This window comes from Danio aesculapii, chromosome 11, assembly GCF_903798145.1.
Source record: "Danio aesculapii chromosome 11, fDanAes4.1, whole genome shotgun sequence".
Taxonomy (NCBI): domain Eukaryota; kingdom Metazoa; phylum Chordata; class Actinopteri; order Cypriniformes; family Danionidae; genus Danio; species Danio aesculapii.
This window is the reverse complement of record NC_079445.1, coordinates 16,079,024-16,100,460: the sequence shown is the minus strand read 5'-3', so window position 1 is coordinate 16,100,460 and position 21,437 is coordinate 16,079,024. Positions and strand designations below refer to the sequence as shown.

The window sequence follows — 21,437 nt, the reverse complement described above, 5'->3', positions numbered from 1 at the left end:
ATAAATAGGCATTTTAAAACAAGGACTTTAATAAAGTGTTATGGTGAAAATGAGCAGAATTAAGCAGAAGGCATCTTCGTAAATTACATTTAAGAATTCAAATAGTTTTAACTAAATGTTCTTCTAAGTTTTCGCAAACAAATTAATATAAATTTAAGTCAGATTTAAGAGGTTTACTGAACTGACTGACTGAAAGGCATCATAAAAACAAAACAAATATGTAATATATTAGTAATTATGTCAAAAAACATGCTCTTATTTAAATACATTTTTATTTTTACTGTATTTCGATTACATCTGTTGAACATTCATTTTGATCGAGCATAACATGATCAGCATATGTGAAAGGGCATGACTGTATTGGTAGAACAACAAGCCGAAAGCTGTATGTTCCTTAACAGTAACAGAACACAGTAACTTAACACAACAATTTGGAGATAAACCATGAACTAACTGTGTACTCCACCAAAGCTGGTGTGTGAATGCACTGGTACAGTTCTCCTGTGGCTGCCTAAAAAATTAAAACATACAAAGCGGTATAAGTATATACAGGTTTTTGGTTTGTACATTTACATTTGTGCATATAAAAATTTGTTGAGAGAATAAGAAGAGTAAGGAAAATATCTATCAATTTCTCAAAATAACTGCATTCAGTTTAGCCAAGTTTCTTCCACTCGATATAGAAACAAATTCTTTTTTTAAAAGTAACATTTGTGACTGATACAACTTCATTAAGAATTAACAAAGCGTATTGATTTGTTTGAAACATGCTCTTGGAGAAGTAGACAACGAAACAAGGGTGTAAATGAGGAAAAACATATAGATATGGGGACACCCTGAAATAATCTAATAACTCCAGATGTTGTAGCATCAAAAATAATATCAAATTTCTCTAATAGCAGCTAAATGCAGACTTGGATTTGCAAACTGAGACTGCATATCTCTGCATATGTCAAACACAATGCACTCAATGGAGCTTGTGAAGTCACTGCAAGGGGTAGGGTTAGGTAAACGCACTACATGCAGTACAGACTCAGCTTGCATCTGCACCCGGTCTGCATGATAGGAACATTGAAACAATTAAGAAACTCTTCAAAATTGAATTAATGGCAATTTTGCATTACATGACTGACTACGAAGTTGCTTAGTTTCAGTTTCAATCTGTCACGTGATAAGATTACGTAAATTGTGCGAGTTGTAAACCTCATTTCCTAGGTAGAGTCGTACAGCCTACAGAACTTGTAATCATGAGTGAACGCACGAACTTCACAGAAGGAGAATTCTATCAGGCGCATTTTGACCCGCGTGCTTATGTTAGGAATTTCTACTCCAGTCCTCGAGGTCACGCCGACGAAAAGGATTTCCTTACTTTCGTTTTAGGAGTCTTTAGCAGAGTATTTTCAACTGGTAAGAATTTCCAAGTAATTCAACTTCGGTTTTGTGTAAAAGTTTTGTTTTCACTAAATAGGTCTGATACAGATTTTTTGTTTGTTTGTTAAGGCAAACACAGAGGGCAAAGGCTGATCGATGTGGGCAGCGGACCATCTATTCACTGCGTTATCAGCGCCTGCGCACATTATGACGAGATTATTCTGTCTGATTTCTCCGACAACAATCGTAAAGAAATTGATAAATGGCTTAAAAACCAAGAAGGGTGTCTAGACTGGAATCCCGTCCTCCAGCACGTTAGTAAAACGGAGGGGAAAAGGTAAGTTTGAGTGAGTTTGAGTCATTTGTAAAACTACACTGTCAGCCTTTACTGCAATTTATTTACAGTTATTTACTGCTAAAAACCCAAAGTCATATACCACATACATTCGTTTACAGTTCACTACTGTAATATGCACTGCATTGTGGGACATTCTAAAACTTGTACAGTAACTAACTGCATATTGGGTAGGTGTATTCTACTGTAATCAAAGTAATTAAGTACTGCTACTGTAGTTGAAGACAAACAATGAGACAGTTAATGAAAACAATATTAATTAAAATATTGTGTCACAAAATGTATTTAAATTTGATTGATTAATGCAAATTACTTTTGTAAACCATTTAAAATTGATATAATAACAATGAATTATAAAAATACTTAAATCAAACAAAAAGTGCTAGTTAATGGTAGTTAATCAGGGGCAGTTTATATGTCAGTGCTCTTTGGGTAAGGGATTCTTAAAGATAAACAGCGAAATCATAAGTCCAAGGCAAAACAAAAAATCTATGTAAAAAATTAAAAAGCCTTTATTAACTTGGCTATTCTATATATTGTATATATCAGGGTAACAAAGTTCAGGTTCGTCTGGAGTTCATCTGAAAACTATTGTCACATCACTCTAAACAATACAGAAAGTGATTTATCGAACACAAGGTCAACTCAACAGTTATTATTAATCCAGTAATGGAAGAGAGAGAGAGAGAAGTAAATAATAATTATGATAAGGATTATACAACATATTTCTCAAAAGTACAACATGAAATGTATATAGAAAATACATTTACATATACATACATACATTTACATATACATACATACATACATAAGCCCCTTTCACACAGTGTGCCATTAAATATTAAGAAAATTTCTGGATCGACTTTAATGGTAAATAAAAAAAAAAAGCGCTGTTATCACAGGCAAGGATGTTCCGGAATTTTTCTAAAGAATTTCTTAAGAATTTTATTTTTCTAAAAAACACATGCATTCTAAAATACCTGTAACTTCTGACATCATTAGCCAGAAATGATCTCTAAATGATGAAAACATATGGAGGAACACTTTCACATGTCAAGATGCAAATAATATGTGTGTGTGCTGGCGCTCACTGGAGCACTCCTTCACGTGCATGTGTCAAGCAACTGAAGCAGAGCTTGAAGGTAAAGAAACAATGGTTTATTATAAGCAGTTTATTGATACATTTTTACACAGTTGGCATTAAGAAGGAACATAGAAACGATATCTGACTAACATTAAGCAGCTAAATGTGTCTGGAAAAGTACTCAAAAGCTTTTATTTTCATAAACAGCGTGGATGTGAATGCGTCTGAATGTTCTGATTGGCTGAAGTACACGTCCCATGTCAGCAAATTCTAAATGTGAATGCTTGCCTTCTGCCAATTTTCCTTCTGTGTTCACACAAAGGAGCATTCTGGCAAATTATCGGTAATGTTACAACTTCTCTTTCCGGAAAGTCGGCGGAACAAATTTACTGATATTTTCAAAAAGGGCCTGTTCACACATGATCCCTTTCCGGAAAATTGCCCGTAAATTTCTGGAAAGGTCTGTATGTGTGAAAGGGGCTATACATACAGTACATACCTACATTTTCAACAATATCTGATTAAAAATCTGTAGAAAAAAGTACGAGAATAAAGTTACTGTTGTACGTGGTCACTTGTTTGGAATTTATAAAATTCTATAGTAAACACTAAAAATAAAGATTTTGCTCTGCTTGTGTAAAATGTAAATAAATGACAGTAAAAGTAGTGTAAAATTGTTATATTGTAAAATTAGAATGTGGTAAAGGGAATTTTACCAAAAAAGGCTATTTTACTGTAAAATGAACTGCATAAAGTGCTACTGTAAAACACATTTACAGTTAAGTTACTGTAAAGGGGCAGTAGTGGTAACTTTCTGGCACAGTGCTGCCAGTAAGTTACAGCAAAATACAATAAAATGTCTTAACAGTATAAGTAAAGCTGAAGAAACACTCACTTATAAATAGCATGAAGGTCTTAAAATACACTGTAAAATACACCCAAGTGGGCTGCATGGTTGCGCAGTGGGTAGCACTGTCACCTCACAGCAAGAAGGTCGCAGGTTCGAGCCTCGGCTGGGTCAGTTGGCATTTCTGTGGAGTTTGCATGTTCTTGTTGGCGTGGGTTTCCTCCGGGTTCTCCGGTTCACCCCACAAGTCTGCATACTGCATAGCTGTGCTACAGTAAAATACAGTTCAGATTACAGTCAAATACTGTGTCATTTATAAAAAGTGTTTACAGTGTAACATCTAAAAAACTTTATTTTAATTTCATTGGACCTTTAAATGTATCATATTGCTGTGGGCCTATTTTATTGTAGTTCATTAATCTTGTTTCAATCTTTGAATTATGACAGACCTTCCGATTTGGAGGCTACGCTGAAGCAAAGAATCAAAAAGGTTTTAAAATGTGACGTCCGCTTGGAGAATCCGTTCGATCCGCTGACACTGGAACCAGCTGACTGTGTCATTACATCTCTCTGCCTGGAAGCAGCCTGTAAAGACATGCAGATATACCGCCAGGCTTTACATGGGTTGACCAAGCTCCTGTGTCCCGGTGGACTATTCGTCATGGTAGGTGTCCTGAGTGAGACCTTCTACAAGGTGGACGAACAGCTTTTTTCTTGTCTTAGCCTCAAACAGAATGATATTGAGGAAGCACTGAAAGGTTTTGGCTTCTCTATCGAAGAGTTTAATGTACTACCTGCAGAAAACCAAAACAACTCTGTGTCTGACTTTGAGGCCGTTTTTGTTCTTGTAGCGACCAAGAACATCTGATTAACAAAGCAAATAAACAAATGTATATAATAATGACAAATCGCAATGCATTTAAAACTAGTAGGTGCCTAATTTTTTATTCATTTTTATATCCTTTTTTTGCACCATACGATTTAGCATTTTAAATGAACACGGAATTCATACCTAAACCTAACCTGCTTAAGTTTTTTTTTGTCATGGCATTTAAAAAGAGATAGATCATAGATAATTCTTTTGGCTTCTAATTTGTTTCTTAAAATTAATTGAAAACATTTGTATATATGCAATGCTACGTGTGTGATACTGACATTGATTCTGTTAGATTTTGCTGTTTTTGGCTTCACACAAGAACCGCCAGAGGTCGCTGTGTTCCTAAAATCGCCAGTGCGGGTAAATATTACCCAGCACAAATTTTGTTTAGAAATTGCTATAAAAAACAAATACTATTTCACTGTTTTTCGCCATTGTTAACAAAAAGTGTCTAGACTAACAATATTATTGTAGGAGTAAGTTATGAGTAGCCTAGGTTACAATATCTAAATTTAAGCCGTTATACTCTGATGCATAATTTATTTCTCCAGACTCTCCATCATTCATTGCATTTTGTGTTTTTAATAGCTCTACAAATCACTTTCTTTTAGTCATTGTGACTTTATTCAATTATTATAACCACAAATTCGGTGAGATTTAATTTGAAAGTAAAGCCATCGGTGAGTAATTTGAAACATAAGCAGTGCATAAATACAAGCATTTTTATAGTGGGTAAATTTGACCCACGCTGGCGCTTATAGGTATAAATGTGCCACTTTTTAATCTATTTTTATCTAAACCTTCTTTATATCTGGGAATTGTAAATAAGGCCATTTTAGTAAAAGTCAATAACTGGGAGGCTTGAATGTTTTATTAAAGGTCTGTTATGTACCGTTGAATAACAGTGATGGGTAAATTTGACCCCATGGCGGTTCTAGTGTTAATCATTTTAGTGGCTCACCAATGTATTACATAACTCTAATACGTAAACTAAGTATGCTGACCAAAGTTCTTATGGAGAGAAGATTTTATTGAAGACAATAGCTATGTTTCCATCCACCTATTTTTATGCGCATTTTGGATGTACGCATAAAAAAACGGTTGATGGAAACGCCAAGATGCACATACGTTTTGAAAATGCGCATAAAAAAACATTAAAAAGGATAAACTTTTTATTGTATAAGAAAAGATGTGCATAAACTACGATGGAAACACTTTTACCGAACAAATTTCAGTATGCGCATTAAAAAGTATTGTGATTTTTTAAAAATGTTTTTTTATAAGAGATCATGTGATGATAAAAACGTGTGTGAATGAACAAACCAGCAGGCTGAGCACATTGTAAAACATCTGAAATGTTGTTTTGGTCATTCTAAAACGCCTTAACCGTTTCAGTATTATTGTTATTATATTATAAATTAAGTGATAGCATTTGTCTTCTGAGGCACAAATAATTTATTAAATAAGGAAAAATCCGTAGCAAATTCCGTCTTTACTGTTTATATTTGGCGCCAGTTAATCCGGAAGTGATGATTTTGTTCTCTTTGACTCGTCGGATGGAAACGCTGCTTTATTTGCATGTCTTTTTTGCAATATTCCTGTTGTGCGCATAAATTTAATTTGCATCATTGGATGGAAACATAGCTAATGAATAGTACATTTCCTCAGCATTGATGTTAACCCGTCGTAGCTTAACTCAAAGTCTGTAGCTACGTTTCCACCCACCTATTTTTATGCACATTTTGGACATGCACATAAAAAACAATTGATAGAAACGCCAAGATGCGCATTTTCAAAATTTATGTGCATAAAAAACATATGCGCACAACTGAGTAGAATGAACTTCTTTTTATTCGATAAGAAAAGATGCGCATAAACTACGATGAAAACACTTTTACTAAACAAATTCCAGTAGGCGCATTAAAAAATGTCATGTTATTTTATTTTCAGAGATCATCATGATAAAATTGTGTGTGAATGGACAAACCAGCAGGCTGAGCACATTGTAAAACATCTGAAATGTTGTTTTGGTCATTGTAAAACGCCTTAACCCTTTCAGTATTAGTGTTATTATATTATTAATTACCTACAGAATCAAGAGCGTCTGTGCTCCACGTATCACAATCGTTCATTGCATGTCCGCATTGTCTTCTGTGGCACAAGTCATTTATTAAATAAGGAAAAGATTCATGCAGATTCTTCTACCACAGCAAATTCCATTTTACTTTTTGACTCGTAGGATGGAAACGCTGCTTTTTTGGCTCGTCTTTTATGCAATATTTCAGTTTTGCACATAAAGTTAATTCGCATCTTTGGGTGGAAACATAGCTAATGAATAGTGCAGTTCCTCAGCATTAATGTTAACCTGTTGTCTTAAGTATCGTAACTCAAAGTACTGTCTGTGAGACACTACTTTATAACAAAGGATATTACCCCGGAGATTACCCAACTGGTTTAGTTGGGTCACAACTCTTGATTTCCTGTAGGCCATTTGGTTCACACCTTTTCAGATGCAGATACTTGTTTGCATATGAAACAAGCCATACAGTCTATCAATTCTGAAAAGTGTCACAAAAACCCTTTATGTGTGAGGAACTACTTCCTCCACCCATTTAAATCTCAAGTTGTCTGTTTGACGGCTGAGCAAAAAGCTTATCTAAATTGATAACATCATTTTAGAACCAGTATTTTAATTAAATTTATTTCATTATTTCATTCAATCAATTGCAAAAACGACCACACTTCCAGATGGCAGAGTAAGGTCAATACATTTTATCTATATTCTAAACAATCCATTACCTATTTTGATTTACATATGAACAAAAACAAGACACATATGTAAAACCACAATGTGATCATTGTCATAAAACGAAATGTTTACAATAGGCATGGGCTGGTATGAGATTCTGACGCTATGATAACCTTGGATAAAAATATTACGGTTTCACAGTATTGTGATTTACTGCTCTAAAATATATTCTTTTGAATGTCTGAGTTAAAAACAAAAACTTTTTTCACATTTGAACACAATATATTTTATTTTGAGAAACATTTCAAATATTTTGTAGTAGCTAAACATGTCAGGCTAAATAATTCAAATGAATCATTGACTTCATTTGTTTCAAAAACACAGATTTCTTTACAATTTAAATTGGCGTTTTTGGATATCTTTTCTGCTAGAGATAGTTGTTCTAAAAAAAAAAAACGTAAATAAAAAAATACTACACATACCTCAGGAACGGTATCACAGAAAATTTTTACGGTTTAAAAAACCTTGACTTTTCCAAACCGTGGTATACCTTGAAAACGGTTTTCGTCCCATGCCTAGTTTATAATGAATAATTAGGACATGTTTGTATTTATTTTATTTCTCTCTTAATTTGAAGTCTTGTTGTCATTTTCACTTCATCGCATGTTTGTGTGAATTTTGTGGTTTGTAATTTTGCAATGTTATTCCATAAAATCAACAAGTCAATCTATAAAAATGTATCTAATGAAACTGTTTTGCCATTATTCCTCATCTTTTTGTGGTTTCATCTGAGAAGAGACATGGGGGGTCTGACACACACGTACTTACAAACCTCCACATGCCTTAGAAAGTCTAAAATAAACCCAGAGGGACTATACAAATTGACCACTTATTCAACAAAATTCTGTATTCTAGGGACATTCCTAGCAAAAATAATTAATTAAATAAAACTGGTCATGTACTTTGTCGCTCAAAAGCAATTAGCTATTTATTTTATATTAGAATTACAATCTTGAAACATTTCTTGCTGTTTGATATATTTTTAACATTTACCACAATGTTTGTGCGAAGCTCTTGGTAAAAAAAAAATGGGACAAATTGAACAGACTGTGAAGCCAAAACCATACAAATGCAACGTATAAAAGTAAAAATATGAAGAATTCAGAAAAACTTAATATTTAAGATAAAATACACTACCTGACAAAAGTCTTGATGCCTATCCAAGTTTTAGGAACAACAAATAATAACTTGATTTCTAATTGATCATTTGGTATCAGACGTGGCTTATATGAAAGGTAAGGGCCTCTAGATTACACTGATTTTACCAAAATAAAATATGATCAAGCCTTGATTTTTAATTATTTAATTAAGACAGTAAGGTCTGACTTTGCTTAAACAAAAGTCTTGTCACTTAACAGAAATAAATGTACAGTATAGAATATAAAGTCATGGTGCAGTGGAAAAACACAATATTGTGTATGACTCCCATGAGCTTGAAGGACTGCATCCATACATCTCTGCAATGACTCAAATAACTTAATAATAAAGTCTTCTGGAATGGCAAAGAAAGTGTTCTTGCAGGACTCCCAGAGCTCATCAATATTCTTTTGATTCATCTTTAATGCCTCCTTCTTCATCTTACCCCAGACGTGCTCAACAATGGTTATGTCTGGTGACTGGGCTGGCCAATCCTGGAGCACTTTGACCTTCTTTGCTTTCGGGTACTTTGCTTTTATGTGGAGGCTGAATTATGAGAAGAAGCGCTATCCTGCTGAAGAATTTGCCCTCTCTTGTGGTTTGTAATGTAGTGGGCAGCACAAATGTCTTGATACCTCAGGTTGCCATCCACTCTGAAGATCTCTCGCATGCCCCCATGCTTAATGTAACCACAAACCATGATTTTTTCTTTCACCAAACTAATGATTTCTGTGAGAATCTTGGGTCTATAACAGGCATCACCAAACTTGTTCCTGGAGGTCCGGTGTCCTGCAGATTTTAGCTCCAACCCTAATCAAACACACCTGAACATGCTAATCAAGGTCTTACTAGTTATAGTTGAAACACCCAGGCAGGTTTGTGGAGGCAAGTTGGAGCTAAACCCTGCAGGGCACCGGACCTCCAGGAACGATTTGGTGACCCCTGGTCTATGCATATCTCAAAAGGTCTTCTGCAGTATTTGTGATGATGGGGATGCAGTTCAACAGATGATTCATGGGAAAAATCTACCTTCTGCCACTTTTCCAAATGATCAACTTTAAGTGAAGTTATTATTTTTTGCTCTTACAACTGGGATTGAATAGTAATTTCTAGCCACATACACTCACTAGACACTTTTTTTAGATACACCTTACTAGTAGCGGGTTGGACCCTTTTTTTTCATCAGAACTGCCATAATCCCTTGTGGCATAGATTCAACAAGGTACTGAATGTAATCCTCAGAGATTTTGGGCCATATGGACATAATAGCATCACACAGTTGCTGCAGATTTGTCTGCTGCACATCCATGATGCGAATCTCCCGTTCCACCACATCCCAAAGTTGCTCTATTAGATTAAGTTCTGGTGTCTGTGGAGACCATTTGAGTACAGTGAACTCATCATCATGTTCAAGAAACCAGTCTGAGATGATTCACCGATTCTTTGGCATTGACACAATGCTCTATTGGTACTAATGGACCCAAAGTGTGCCAAGAAAAATACCCCCCACACCATTACACCACCAGCAGCCTGAACTGTTGATACAAGGCAGAATGGATCCATGCTTTCATGTTGATGCCAAATTCTGACCCTACCATCCGAATGTCGCAGCAGAAATTGAGACTCATCAGACCAGGCAACGTTTTTCCAATCTTCTATTGTCAAATTTTGGTGAGCCTGTGTGAATTGTAGCCTCAGTTTCCTGTTCTTAGCGGACAGGAGTGACACCGGGTGTGGTCTTCTGCTGCTGTAGCCCATCCGCCTCAAGGTTGGTCGTGTTGTGCATTCAGAGATGCTCTTCTGCAGACCTCAGTTGTAACAAGTGGTTATTTGAGTTATTGTTGCCTTTCTATCAGCTGGAACCAGTCTGACCATTCTCCTCTGACATCAACAAGACATTTGCGGCCACAGAACTGCCACTCACTGGATATTTTCTCTTTTTCACACCATTCTCCGTAAACCCTAGAGATGGTTGTGCATGAAAATCCCAGTAGATCAGCAGTTTCTGAAATACTCAGACCAGCCCGTCTGACAACAACAACAACCATGCCACATTCAGTCACTTAAATCACCTTTCATCCCCATTCTGATGCTCGGTTTGAACTGCAGCAGAGTTGCTGCCGTGCAATTGGCTGATTAGAAATTAGCATAAATGAGCAGTTGGACAGGTGTACCTAATAAAGTGTTTTATCCAATGTTAATCCAATGAATCTCAAAAATGTACATTTATGATAAGGGTCACAAATAACTTTGTAGAGATAAAAGAACAGTCATCGCTCATTTTAACTAAGGCACATGTGTCAAACTCAGTTCCTGGAAGGCCGCAGCTCTGCAGTTTAGTTCCAACCCTAATTAAACCAACCTGATCATAATAATTGAGTTGTTTGAGACCTACAGGTACGTGTGTTGAAGCAGGGTCGGAACTAAACAGAAACTGAGTTTGACACCTCTGAACTAAGGTAACGTATCTTTTGAGTATAAAATGAACCATGGATATTACTTCTCATGTCATAGTCACAACATCAAAGTATGCGATGAACAGGTTGAAATATTTGAAACAAAGAAACGGTGTGTTTTGTGTTATGCTTTATTAGGCGAGTGGGAGAAGTGGTCTGACTGTAGAAAAAGATAGCAAGTTCTCTGGTCTAAGCTCCTCAACACAACTTATACAAACACAGGGTTTTTACCTATATATCGATTCTCAAAGCCAGGGCTCTTTAAATAGGGCTTTTATCAATGATAGATTTTTATTCTGTCAAATCAAACGCAGACACATAAACCAAATAATTAAATTATCCACTCAGCGAAAACCCTGAATTTGGTCAGTGCACATAAATTGGCATTTCTTAACACTTCATAAGTTAGACAAATAAAATAAAATAAAGCAGGTCTACAAATGCAGTTCCCTGGAAAAAAAGACAATTCTCTTTAAATATGGGGTGCTGCAGACTAAGGCAACTTTTAGTCAATAAAAAGGGTCATCTATTAGTCTTACATACATATTATAGGAATGAAACTATACAAATGTTGTTGTTTTCTTCCTTCTCATTTACACTGTACACAGTCCGCATCTTTTATGTTTGGCAACAACAGCCAATACACATTTGTGTAACAATTATCCTACATTTTACATCCAAATACAACAGAATCAATATACAAACATACATAAGCACGGTTTCTTTTTCCTCTTAAGGCCTCTTTAAGAGAGCTTGGACAAAAACTTGGATGAGAACTCAAGCGGAATGACTGACTGCAAATAAGCATTAAATTCCTCATTTCCTTTACACGTACCTTGAATAAATCGAAAAACAAACATGGTATAACATCGCCAACAATCACATTGCATTCTTCTTTGTGAGATTTTTGTCCTTCTTTACATCAAAACATAAACATGAGTCTCTTTTATTTTGATGGACATAAGCAATCTTCATCAGACACACACACACACCGCATACGTTACATCTTTTTTAAATAAATTATTCCTTTAAACGTGTAGCAAGTCTGAAGATACTCACCCTCCTCTATACACAACATGATTGTCAAACCATGGACAAGCATGTCAAATCCATAACCTCTAATATTATTAAAACCAAATTCAAGCGTCCATTTAAAATTCGAAATTAAAAAAACAACAGAAAATAATAATTTAACTGGGTCAAAGAGTTTGTCCAAAGCATCGCTTTTGTATTCAAATTGTCCATAGTATGTACAAATGTATGTTTGTATGTATGAAAACAAACATTTACACAATAAAAGCTAAGAAACACTGCCCATAACTGCTACACTTCATGTGAGGGGGGATGGTAAAGCTAAAACAATGAGAAAAAATTGAAAATAAGTGGGGGAAAATAACTTCTTTTCTTCCTTTTTTTTTGGCTGAAGTGTCTGTTGGTGCTTTGTTCTGCTCTGTATATCAGAGGAATCCACCAAGACACAACTGGCGTCCATGTTCTTCATGAATTTTAAGTGCGGGAAGCACTTTCCGGCCTGCCAGCTTTTCTCTGATGATGGGGGCAAGTAAAAAGGTCTTGGTATTAACAGGTGAATTTCCAGGGCCACGTCGAATAGGGGACTCGTTTCCGTTTCCGCCAATCCCTCAAGCCCGGGGAACACTTGTTTTTCTTTTTTCATCCCCTCATGAACTTCTTGAAATCTCACGACAGACATTGTTCACAGGCTCTTTGTGTTGATGTGTGTTTTGTAATGCTTTGTGAGGTGGTCGCTCCGCATGAAACGTTTCTGACATTTATTGCACTCAAAACGTTTGTCTCCTAAAAGCAGAAGAAAAAGTGTTTAATGGCAACTCATCGCATTGGTGTTTTGCGCATGTGTATATTTCAGGGTTCCCACTTTGAACCAAATACCAAAATTCCTGAATTTCACTAAAAAGCATAATTTCCATGGCCTACACTGTATTCTGGCTGGCTTAAATTTTTGAGTTAAATCAAATTAACTTTTCTAGTCATCTCAACTTTCGTCAATCAAACTGACTTAAAATATGAACTTCTTTTGAAGTAAAAGATGTATTTAAAAACTGATTCACTTATTAAAATAAGTAGAAGCAACAAAACAATTATTTACTTTGTTACATTTTTTTACAGTGTACAATAAACGTTCATGTAACATACATTAAAATGTTTTTAGCTTAAATAAAATTTTTCAGGATTTCAGGAGTACTTTTTTTTTCAGATTTTAACAGATTTGTGTGTGTTGAGCATCATTTAAGACAACGTTAGCACCTGTCAGTTTTAATTGTGGGAAAAAACGGGATAATTTTGAGCTTTTATCTTCCGGGTTTAAAATGATTTTTGGGGTGGAATCAAAATCAGTGATGTAGTGCTGATCTGCCCCAGTGATGATGTGTTGGTTTCTCGTTATTATACATAGACTGAGTTATTTTATCCTATGAGAAGACCCGTCTTCTTAATTATTCATGAGAGCACGTGCTTTCCAAAGGCAAGGCAGACCTGCCAAGACCACATTCGCACACGGCACACAGTATTTAGCCGTTCATGAAGGGTCGTATGTGTTTCCGTGATCAACAGGGTTTGTTGCAAGTTTTTCCTTGCAATGCTGTCAGGGCTGATAAAGCAAAGCTGTGGTTTTGCAGCAAGCATTTTTGTTGGAAGAGCCGTACGAGAATTGGAGAATGGTGGACTTTTATCATTTGAGTTTCTAACCATTCAGACATTGCCTATACCCGTGGTGCTGCTGTGTTCGCCATAAGTTTAAAAACCTCAGGGTTACTGGCAGGGCTAATGGTTGAAATAAACAGGGCAAGAGACCTGCTGCACTGCTATACACTGTATCTGCTTTCAGACCTGGGGATTCAGGAAGACAGAAGTCCTCCTCATTTATAGTGTTTAAATAAACATGATTATCTTTATAACAAATTGTCATTATGTGTATATATTATATGAAATTACGAATAACATATGTAACAGGGCATTAAATTACTTACTGTATATTTCTTTGCATAAACTACAAAATCATGGGTCTTCTCACGGTTTGTGTCTCATTTTGTGAGGCAACTGACAGTTGTTCAATTCCCCCCTTTTTCCCCTGCTCTGCCGGCCATACCCACTCCTCCCTCCGCTCCACGCCCATCATGAAGCAATTTTTTTAAAATTCTGAGGTAGACTTCAACTGATAGAGGGAGGTTTCTATGAGAAGAACAATGGATAATTTATCTCTGATATTTTTCAAAACCTGAGGTACTTAATGTTTGCAAGGCTGTGAAGAGCTCTCTTTTTACACCCAGTTTTCAAAGCAGTCATTTTGAATTGAAAACTCCTAAAATAAACATTATCCTCATATGTTAAGGCTGGTTTAGACTTCGGCGTCGAGTGATCGACGTGACCCAAGGAGCGTGACTTTATTTATACTTCATTTATACTTCTGCATTATGTTTGCATTGCTCTGCAATAACACTTCCAAAACGCTAGCAGGTAGTAGGTTTTTATGTTCCTGTGTGTCAATTTTCTTCACGAGTGTTTTGTTTTTTAGCTAAAGCTCACTCATTCACAGGTGGGAACCAGCGGACGTGCACCACCTTTAATCATAAGGTAAACACAAAACAAAAGTTTCTATCAGGAGCTCTTTCACGGGACTCAACACTTGTAAACAATCACTCCATTGGGCATCCAATGAGCTGAAATCACACTATTCTTGAGGATTTTTTTGGGACAACTTCATTGTTTTATGTTCAATCCACTTAAATTTGTAAAACAATTACATTAACTTAATTGAGTTGAGATAACATGAAGGAATTGTGTGGAACCCAGCATTTTTACAGTGTAGACCTTTAAAATTCCATGATATTCCAGAGCTTCCATAACCTGTGGGAACCCTGATATTTGGAGATTTCATACCCGTGTGTGTCCTGGCGTGCCGCTGGAGCTCATCACTGCGTGTGAATCGTTTTCCACAGAACACCCAATTGCACACAAAAGGTCTCTCTCCTGTGTGCAGTCGGACATGCGCTCGCAGCAGGGAAGTCTTTCGAAAGGTCTTTTCACAGCCTGCTATGTGGCAGATGTGTTTTCTTTTCCCCACCTCTCCCGGCCTGTAGCATAGAAAACACAAATATAAGATATCGATAAAGTAATGGAGTTACTTTTTGAATGAAGTAACTGTAACTAGTTACTATTTTTCAGTAACAAGCACAACACTGTCATTACTATTAATCCAAAAAAAAGGACAAAATTAAAACTCTAATACTAAAATTAGAATTTAAAAAACTGTGAACGCAACATGAGTGTTGCATGGAGCGACCAATCAAGAAAGTTCTGTCTGGGCTAAAGCTATCACATGACCACTGTCTGTTTTTAAAGCGAAAGATACGCAGCCTTATGCTTATGCTTATATACCTGACAATAAAGGTTTTTGTTCTCAGCTACATTATTTGATTAAAGCAAATATTTGTAAAAAATCTTTTACAAATAAATGAAAAGCCGGTAGAAATGAACAACATTTCTCCTCTTGCTCCATCATAAACTCACAAATTTAATTTCTAACAATAATATACCCGTAACTAAGATCATGTTGCCTCATTTGGAAATGTTTTCGATGACCTTGGGAATAACTTCCTTTTTTTAATACTGTAAATGGTAGATTATAAAACTATGTATTTTATGCTGATGTGTGGTATTTTGAAGTGTTCCAAAGGGGATTTTCAATGCATACTGCATCTAACCGAAAACCGTTTTGAATTGGATTTGTGTATTTTTGAATCATATTTTAAATGTATGAATTGGATTTAGTGATTTTTTTTATCATAATTTAAATTTATGAATTGGATTGGATTTATTATTGGAATTGGATATATAGATTCATGTATTTTTGATTCGGTTTAGAATTTATGAACTGAATTTTTATACTTTTGAATAGTGTTTTAAATTTATGAATTGGATTTATGTATTTTTGATTTGGGTTTTGAATTTATGAATTGGATTTATGTTTTTTTAATCATAATTTAAATTTATGAATTGGATGTATGTATTTTTGATGTGGGTTTTGATTTTATGATTTGGATTTGTGTACTTTTGAATCATGATTTGAATTTATGAATAGGATTTATGTATTTTTGAATCGTGTTTTGAATTCATGAATTGGATTTTTGGATTTTTTAATCATAATTTAAATTTCTGAATTGGATTTAGTTATTTTTTAATCAATTTAAATTTATAAATTGGATTTATGTATTTTTGAATCGTGTTTTGAATTTATGAATTGGATTTGTGTATTTTTGAATCGTGTTTCAAATTTATGATTTAGATTCATGTATTTTTGATTCGGTTTAGAATTTATGAATTGGATTTGTGTACTTTTGAATCGTGTTTTGAATTTATAAACATAAATGAATTGGATTTATGTATTTTTGAACCGTGATACAAACCGAAAAAGTTATTTTAAAAACTGTTCCACCCCTATGATAAACATATTATATATTTTGCCCATATTCCCCAGGCCTATATGACACAGATTTGAATCTGTTTATAAATAAAAGCTTTCCTACTTCTTTTCTGCGTCTTTGCAGTTGGGGCACGTGCAGGCCATTCGCCGTTTCTTCTCTCCTGGCTGAGTCTGCAGCTCCAGAGCGAGTGTCTGCGTCTGCTCCATCTGCATGGTCTGTGTCTGCGTCTGCACACTGCCTAGCTGCAGACCTGCGCTGGGAACCGTCTGCACTGTCAGATGCTGCTGGCCTAAAACACACCAAGCAAAAAAAAAAAAACATCAATGCATGTCTTTAAACTCCGTGTAAGAGCCTCAAACCAATAGGCCAACTTAATTAACTAACTGTCTCATTGTTATTTGATTTAATCACAGTTGTTTCAGATAATTGTGACTGCTGAAATTACTTGAGAAGGCAGAAGGTATGGAGCCAGATCAGTCTCATAAATAATACATTTACAAAATTAAATTTATACATGCACAGCACAGTTCACATTTACAAAATCCAAATTGTTAATTCAAAACACAATCCATAAATACACAATATTAGGGCTGTGACGATGACAATTTTTTTTTACCATCGCAGTGATAAATCACCAAGAACCACCGGTGTTGCAGTGGTGTTGGGGGATTGGGTCAATTATGCTGTAAAATGATCAGTGATAGAAGTTCACTCAAAAGTGAAAATTCTTCTTGTTATTAATTACTTACACTCCCGTCATTCCAACCTTTAGAACACACATTTAGATATTTTAGAATATGAAGCAATTAAATTATGAAAATTGTGAAATTAAAGCAATAGCACAGAGATCTGGTCCCCGCGTCAGGTCAGGGTGCGCGCACATGCAGCGGCGCACTCTAAACTCACACAGGAGAAAACTGGACAAGTGGATGACATAAAGGCGTAATTCATTTCATGTTTCGATTAATTCTTTAAATACATCTCTCGAGCTATAAAGAGAGAGAGAGAGAGAGAGAGCGAGAGAGAGAGAGAGAGAGAGAGAGAGAGAAAAAAAGAAATTTGCCATTAAGTTAACTGCCAGTCATTTTTACTGTACATTTGTTTTTAGTTAGGGATTAATATTAGAGTAGCCTAATAAAAATATTTTGTTGAACACTGCACAGCCCCACAGTAGTCTACACTATGATTCATATTAGAATTTATTATATTCATTATTATTAAAACTAATTATTAAGTCAAGTTTACAGTGTTATAAAAGAAATGGGTATATGCGTAAGTGTATTTACCGCGAATCAACCTCTCACATGCGCTGCAGGTAGGCTGAATGATAATCTTAATTATAATACGGAGAATACAATATATTTTAAACCACTCGTTTGGCGCTGAAGACAATGATCTGTCTTTGTTTATGTAAACTGTATCATTGCATAACCCTTATTAATAAAATCGTGTCAAAACTCTGCATATTATTATTACTATGAAAAGTATATTACTGTCTTAAGTCAGTAACTTAGGCAGAAATGCAAAGTGATAAATAAGTGAATAAATAGCCCAAATGAAAGGAACAAGAGGGACCAAAATCAGTCATTAGGTCAAGTGCCCCCCTATGGGATTACGATGCCCCCTCAGTTATGACATTCTGGTGCCGGGCCTGCTATAGCGATACTTAATTATTTGTAGCGAGAAGAAACAAAAGTGATAACTGTGCATGAAAACCTGGCTGGGGAGACGGCGATAACACGGATTATCTGTTCTTCAACAAGAAAAGACCGCAGACATGACACCGTGACGGCGTTTATCATACGAATGTAGTTTGTGTTTATGAACAATAATATAAACAACTAATATTAATAACAAATTATTAACTCTTCTTGATATAGAATTCACCTTTTAGAGCTTGTTCTTCTCGGCGTAATATAGGTTTATTGCATGTACGAATCAGATTATGAAGAATAATTAGGAGCATGCTTTTCCTTTATTGCATCCTTTCCGTAAAGTGTTTTATTTTCATTTATTTATTTTTTAAAGTGGTAAGGACAATATTCACTGGCAAAAAAATGTTCCTCTCCTACCAGCAACAAATTACGCCTTAAAAAAAAAATAACAAAGACCAAAGAATATGCTAAAATATCTGTACAAATGTACCCATTGATTTTTTTTAACTTTCGTTAATAAAACAACACAATACAGCCTATAATAATGTAGTTAAATATTAAATACCTTTACCTGCTTGAAACAGTACAATAATAATTAAATGTTACATTTTTAAGAACTTCACAAATAGCCTAAATGACTCTTTACTAATCAGTAATAATATAAATAGTAACTAATATAAATATGAAGAACAAAAACATTAGCCTACTGGTAACAATATAAGTTATATGTAAAAAAAAAAATCAAAAAACGCGTAGGCTACTAATTCTCCACCTTTTGTTTTTTGTTCTCTTCTTTTTCATTCTTTTATAACACGTTTTATCTGTTTTTATGCTTCTTTTTTTATTACCATTTTTATTAATTCTTTTTATTTCTCTTATACTTGTTATATTTATTCCTGTTTATGTAAAGCACTTTGAATTGCCATTGTGTATGAAATGTACTATATAAATAAACTTGCCTTGCCTTTATTCATATTTTAAATTCTTTGCCAGAAAAACTAACATGTTGACTTTGTCCCGTTTAAGCTAGACCTAATTGGGGTTATAATGTTTCCAGCAGCACTGAATACACTTTCAGACGGTGTGCTTGTAGTGCAAATGCTTTTCGCAACCGTGGCCAAGAGAGAAGGTATCTTGCTTCGTTGTTCCGCCGCCAGCATTTCTCGGAAAGCAGGTTTCTCTATACTGCGGAGCGGCGCGTTCTCAACTATCAAATATGTTGCTGCATTTCTCGTCATATTTATCACTTTCTCTTTTGTATCAGGCCATTTTTGAAAAGGCCTCTGCGATACCTGGCTGACTAGCTGGGCGTTTGCGTTCAGAAGACATAAGTTGTTAATACGTTTTGAATTTCCGAACTGGATTTGTGTATTTTTGAATAGTGATTTGAATTTACAAATTGGATTTGTGTATTTTTGAATAATGTTTTGAATTTACGAACTGGATTTGTGCATTTATGAATCGTGTTTTGAATTTACAAATTGGATTTTGTAAATTTGAACTGTGTTGTGGATGTATGAATTATACAGTTCTTGTTCTGTGACTCATGTTGCAGCATTCTGAAAAGTAAATAAAAAATTTGAAAAGATGTTTTCAGCTGGGTGCACCTGGCATATTGAGCGTGCCACGCTCAATATGTGCACGCAATCCATGCACCTACATTGGAAATAATGGCCTTGTGCGCGCAAAAGACGTGATATTTGAACAGCCTATTTCACTGCAGCGTCACAAAGAGGTCTATGATCTATGCACGGCAAAACAAATCTGTAAACACACACGCAACTACTTCTGATATTTGGTCAAGCAGAACATCGGAGCCTTACTTGAGTGTGACAGCTCGCTCATGCTCACGCACGCACGCACGCACACACTTGTTTTGACATTTGTCTGTTCTAGAGACAATTTGTTCCAGCTTTACTAGGTGATTTTTATTTTATGTCTGTTTTAGAGCCCTGTTACAGGTGTTTGATAAATATTTAATTGCTTTTCGTTTGAAATATGTTTCAGATTCACACTGTAAACACATATTCAGTCTGTCTGTGCTAAAATCGTGATTAAAACTGAAATCGCAATATTGTTCAGGAAAAATCGCGATAGGTTTCTTTTGCCCATATTGCACAGCCCTAGTGCTGTGTCTCCTGTACAGTACAGAATGCATTTAGATTGCATTTACATAAATCTTTGATCACTAGCAGTGTGATTCTGAAGTGCTGTACTGTATGTTTGCAAGTTTTCTCCCTACAATGTTGACGTTACGTTCTGCACTAACCATCGCACAAAAAGTTGGACTTCTGCACATGCAAAAGGTAGAAGTTATGTGGCTGTAGGGCACCATTACCAAATAAATAAAAGAAGATCAAATGGTTTTGATCTTTGGTTTCATTTTATAATACTGGACTTATTTTTCTACAAAGGTTTGAACTTTGAGATTGTTTAAACGAGAGAAAAGTGTGAAAATGTTAATGACTGTCTGAGAAAAGTGTATAAAGTGTGTAGTGAGGGGTTTTACAGCCTTAAAACATCTATAATAATTGTAAAAAATAATGCTGACTACTTACTTTCGCCTGTTATATGTTATTTTTAGAACATAACTCCCACAAATAAACCACTGTACTAACTAACATTAACTAACATGAACAAATACTGCAATAAATGAACATAATTTTATTAAAATTCATGTTAGTAAATGCATTAACTAATACAACTTTATTGTAAATGGTTACCAATAATTCATCCTTTGTGATTTCCGCTTGTCTGAACTAGCACCGATTTGCTTCTGATTTCGGCTGCAATTTCACAAAACCCTTCAGTGAGTGAAAAATCAGGGCTAAAATCAGAGTGAATTTGCGTTAGATACAACATACAACCCAACAAATCAAGTGTGTGTCACTCACCCCCAGCATTGGTGATGGTCACAGGAACCCCCTGTACCTGGACTCCGTTGATGTTGATGGTTTGCACAGCCTGAGCAGCAGATGCTAACTGAGCTGCGTTCAGTGTTATCAAACCCCCTCCAGCCGGGGCGATTTTAGGTAGAGTCCTTTCTTTCCGCGTCCCTGTTTGAACTTTTTTTGTGACCACTGTGGGAGTGGGTGTGCTGGTGGGTGTTGTTGGAGTTGTAACAGTAGTTTCCTGTAGCTGTACAGCCTGCCATTCACCCGAGGCTGTTTTAATCAGCACCTGACAGAGCAGAGTACATGCATCAGATACTTAAAGATCTTTCTGGACTTTTTACCAATGGGCACTCAATATACATATTAAAGGGATAGTTCAACCCAAAATGAACATTAACAAAACTCTGCACTCTGTAAAATAGTACCTGTGTGGGTTCTGAAGGAGACACCTGGACACTGGGCGTGACTGTCTGTCTCTGTGGGACAGGGGGAA

At 35.5% G+C, this 21,437-nt stretch overlaps 2 protein-coding genes across 4 annotated transcripts in view; one reads left to right on the top strand and one right to left on the bottom strand.

Annotated features, from left to right (window-relative positions):
- The first annotated feature begins 1,143 nt into the window (after nt 1-1,143).
- zgc:64002 (uncharacterized protein LOC393330 homolog) lies at nt 1,144-17,437 on the top strand. 2 transcript variants are annotated; one of them, XM_056467894.1, is made up of 4 exons: nt 1,144-1,407; nt 1,501-1,708; nt 4,105-4,321; nt 16,519-17,437. In XM_056467894.1, the coding sequence occupies exons 1-4, from the start codon at nt 1,248-1,250 to the stop codon at nt 16,561-16,563; spliced, it is 630 nt and encodes a 209-aa protein (XP_056323869.1). In that variant the 5' UTR covers nt 1,144-1,247; the 3' UTR covers nt 16,564-17,437. The 2 variants fall into 2 exon arrangements, with proteins under 2 accessions (XP_056323869.1, XP_056323867.1); XM_056467892.1 differs by lacking the exon at nt 16,519-17,437 and having other exon boundaries at nt 1,154-1,407; nt 4,105-8,129.
- Nucleotides 11,052-21,437, bottom strand: part of sp2 (sp2 transcription factor) — a 21,757-nt gene continuing 11,371 nt past the window's right edge. For both annotated transcript variants that reach the window (XM_056467887.1, XM_056467886.1), the window contains exons 4-8: nt 21,370-21,437; nt 20,945-21,230; nt 16,498-16,684; nt 14,852-15,045; nt 11,052-12,751 (exon numbers count right to left, since the gene is read on the bottom strand). The exon at nt 21,370-21,437 is cut by the window's right edge and continues 145 nt beyond it. In XM_056467887.1, coding sequence (XP_056323862.1) covers nt 12,651-12,751; nt 14,852-15,045; nt 16,498-16,684; nt 20,945-21,230; nt 21,370-21,437 — 836 coding nt within the window. In that variant the 3' untranslated portion in view covers nt 11,052-12,650. The remainder of the gene's footprint in view (nt 12,752-14,851; nt 15,046-16,497; nt 16,685-20,944; nt 21,231-21,369) is intronic.

Excerpts from the sequence above, each read along its gene's own strand:
- zgc:64002 (XM_056467892.1), top strand. The coding sequence starts at position 1,248 with ATGAGTGAACGCACGAACTTCACAGAAGGAGAATTCTATCAGGCGCAT. Across the intron at positions 1,408-1,500 it reads TAGCAGAGTATTTTCAACTG|GCAAACACAGAGGGCAAAGG; the intron begins GTAAGAATTTCC and ends TTGTTTGTTAAG. Across the intron at positions 1,709-4,104 it reads AGTAAAACGGAGGGGAAAAG|ACCTTCCGATTTGGAGGCTA; the intron begins GTAAGTTTGAGT and ends GAATTATGACAG.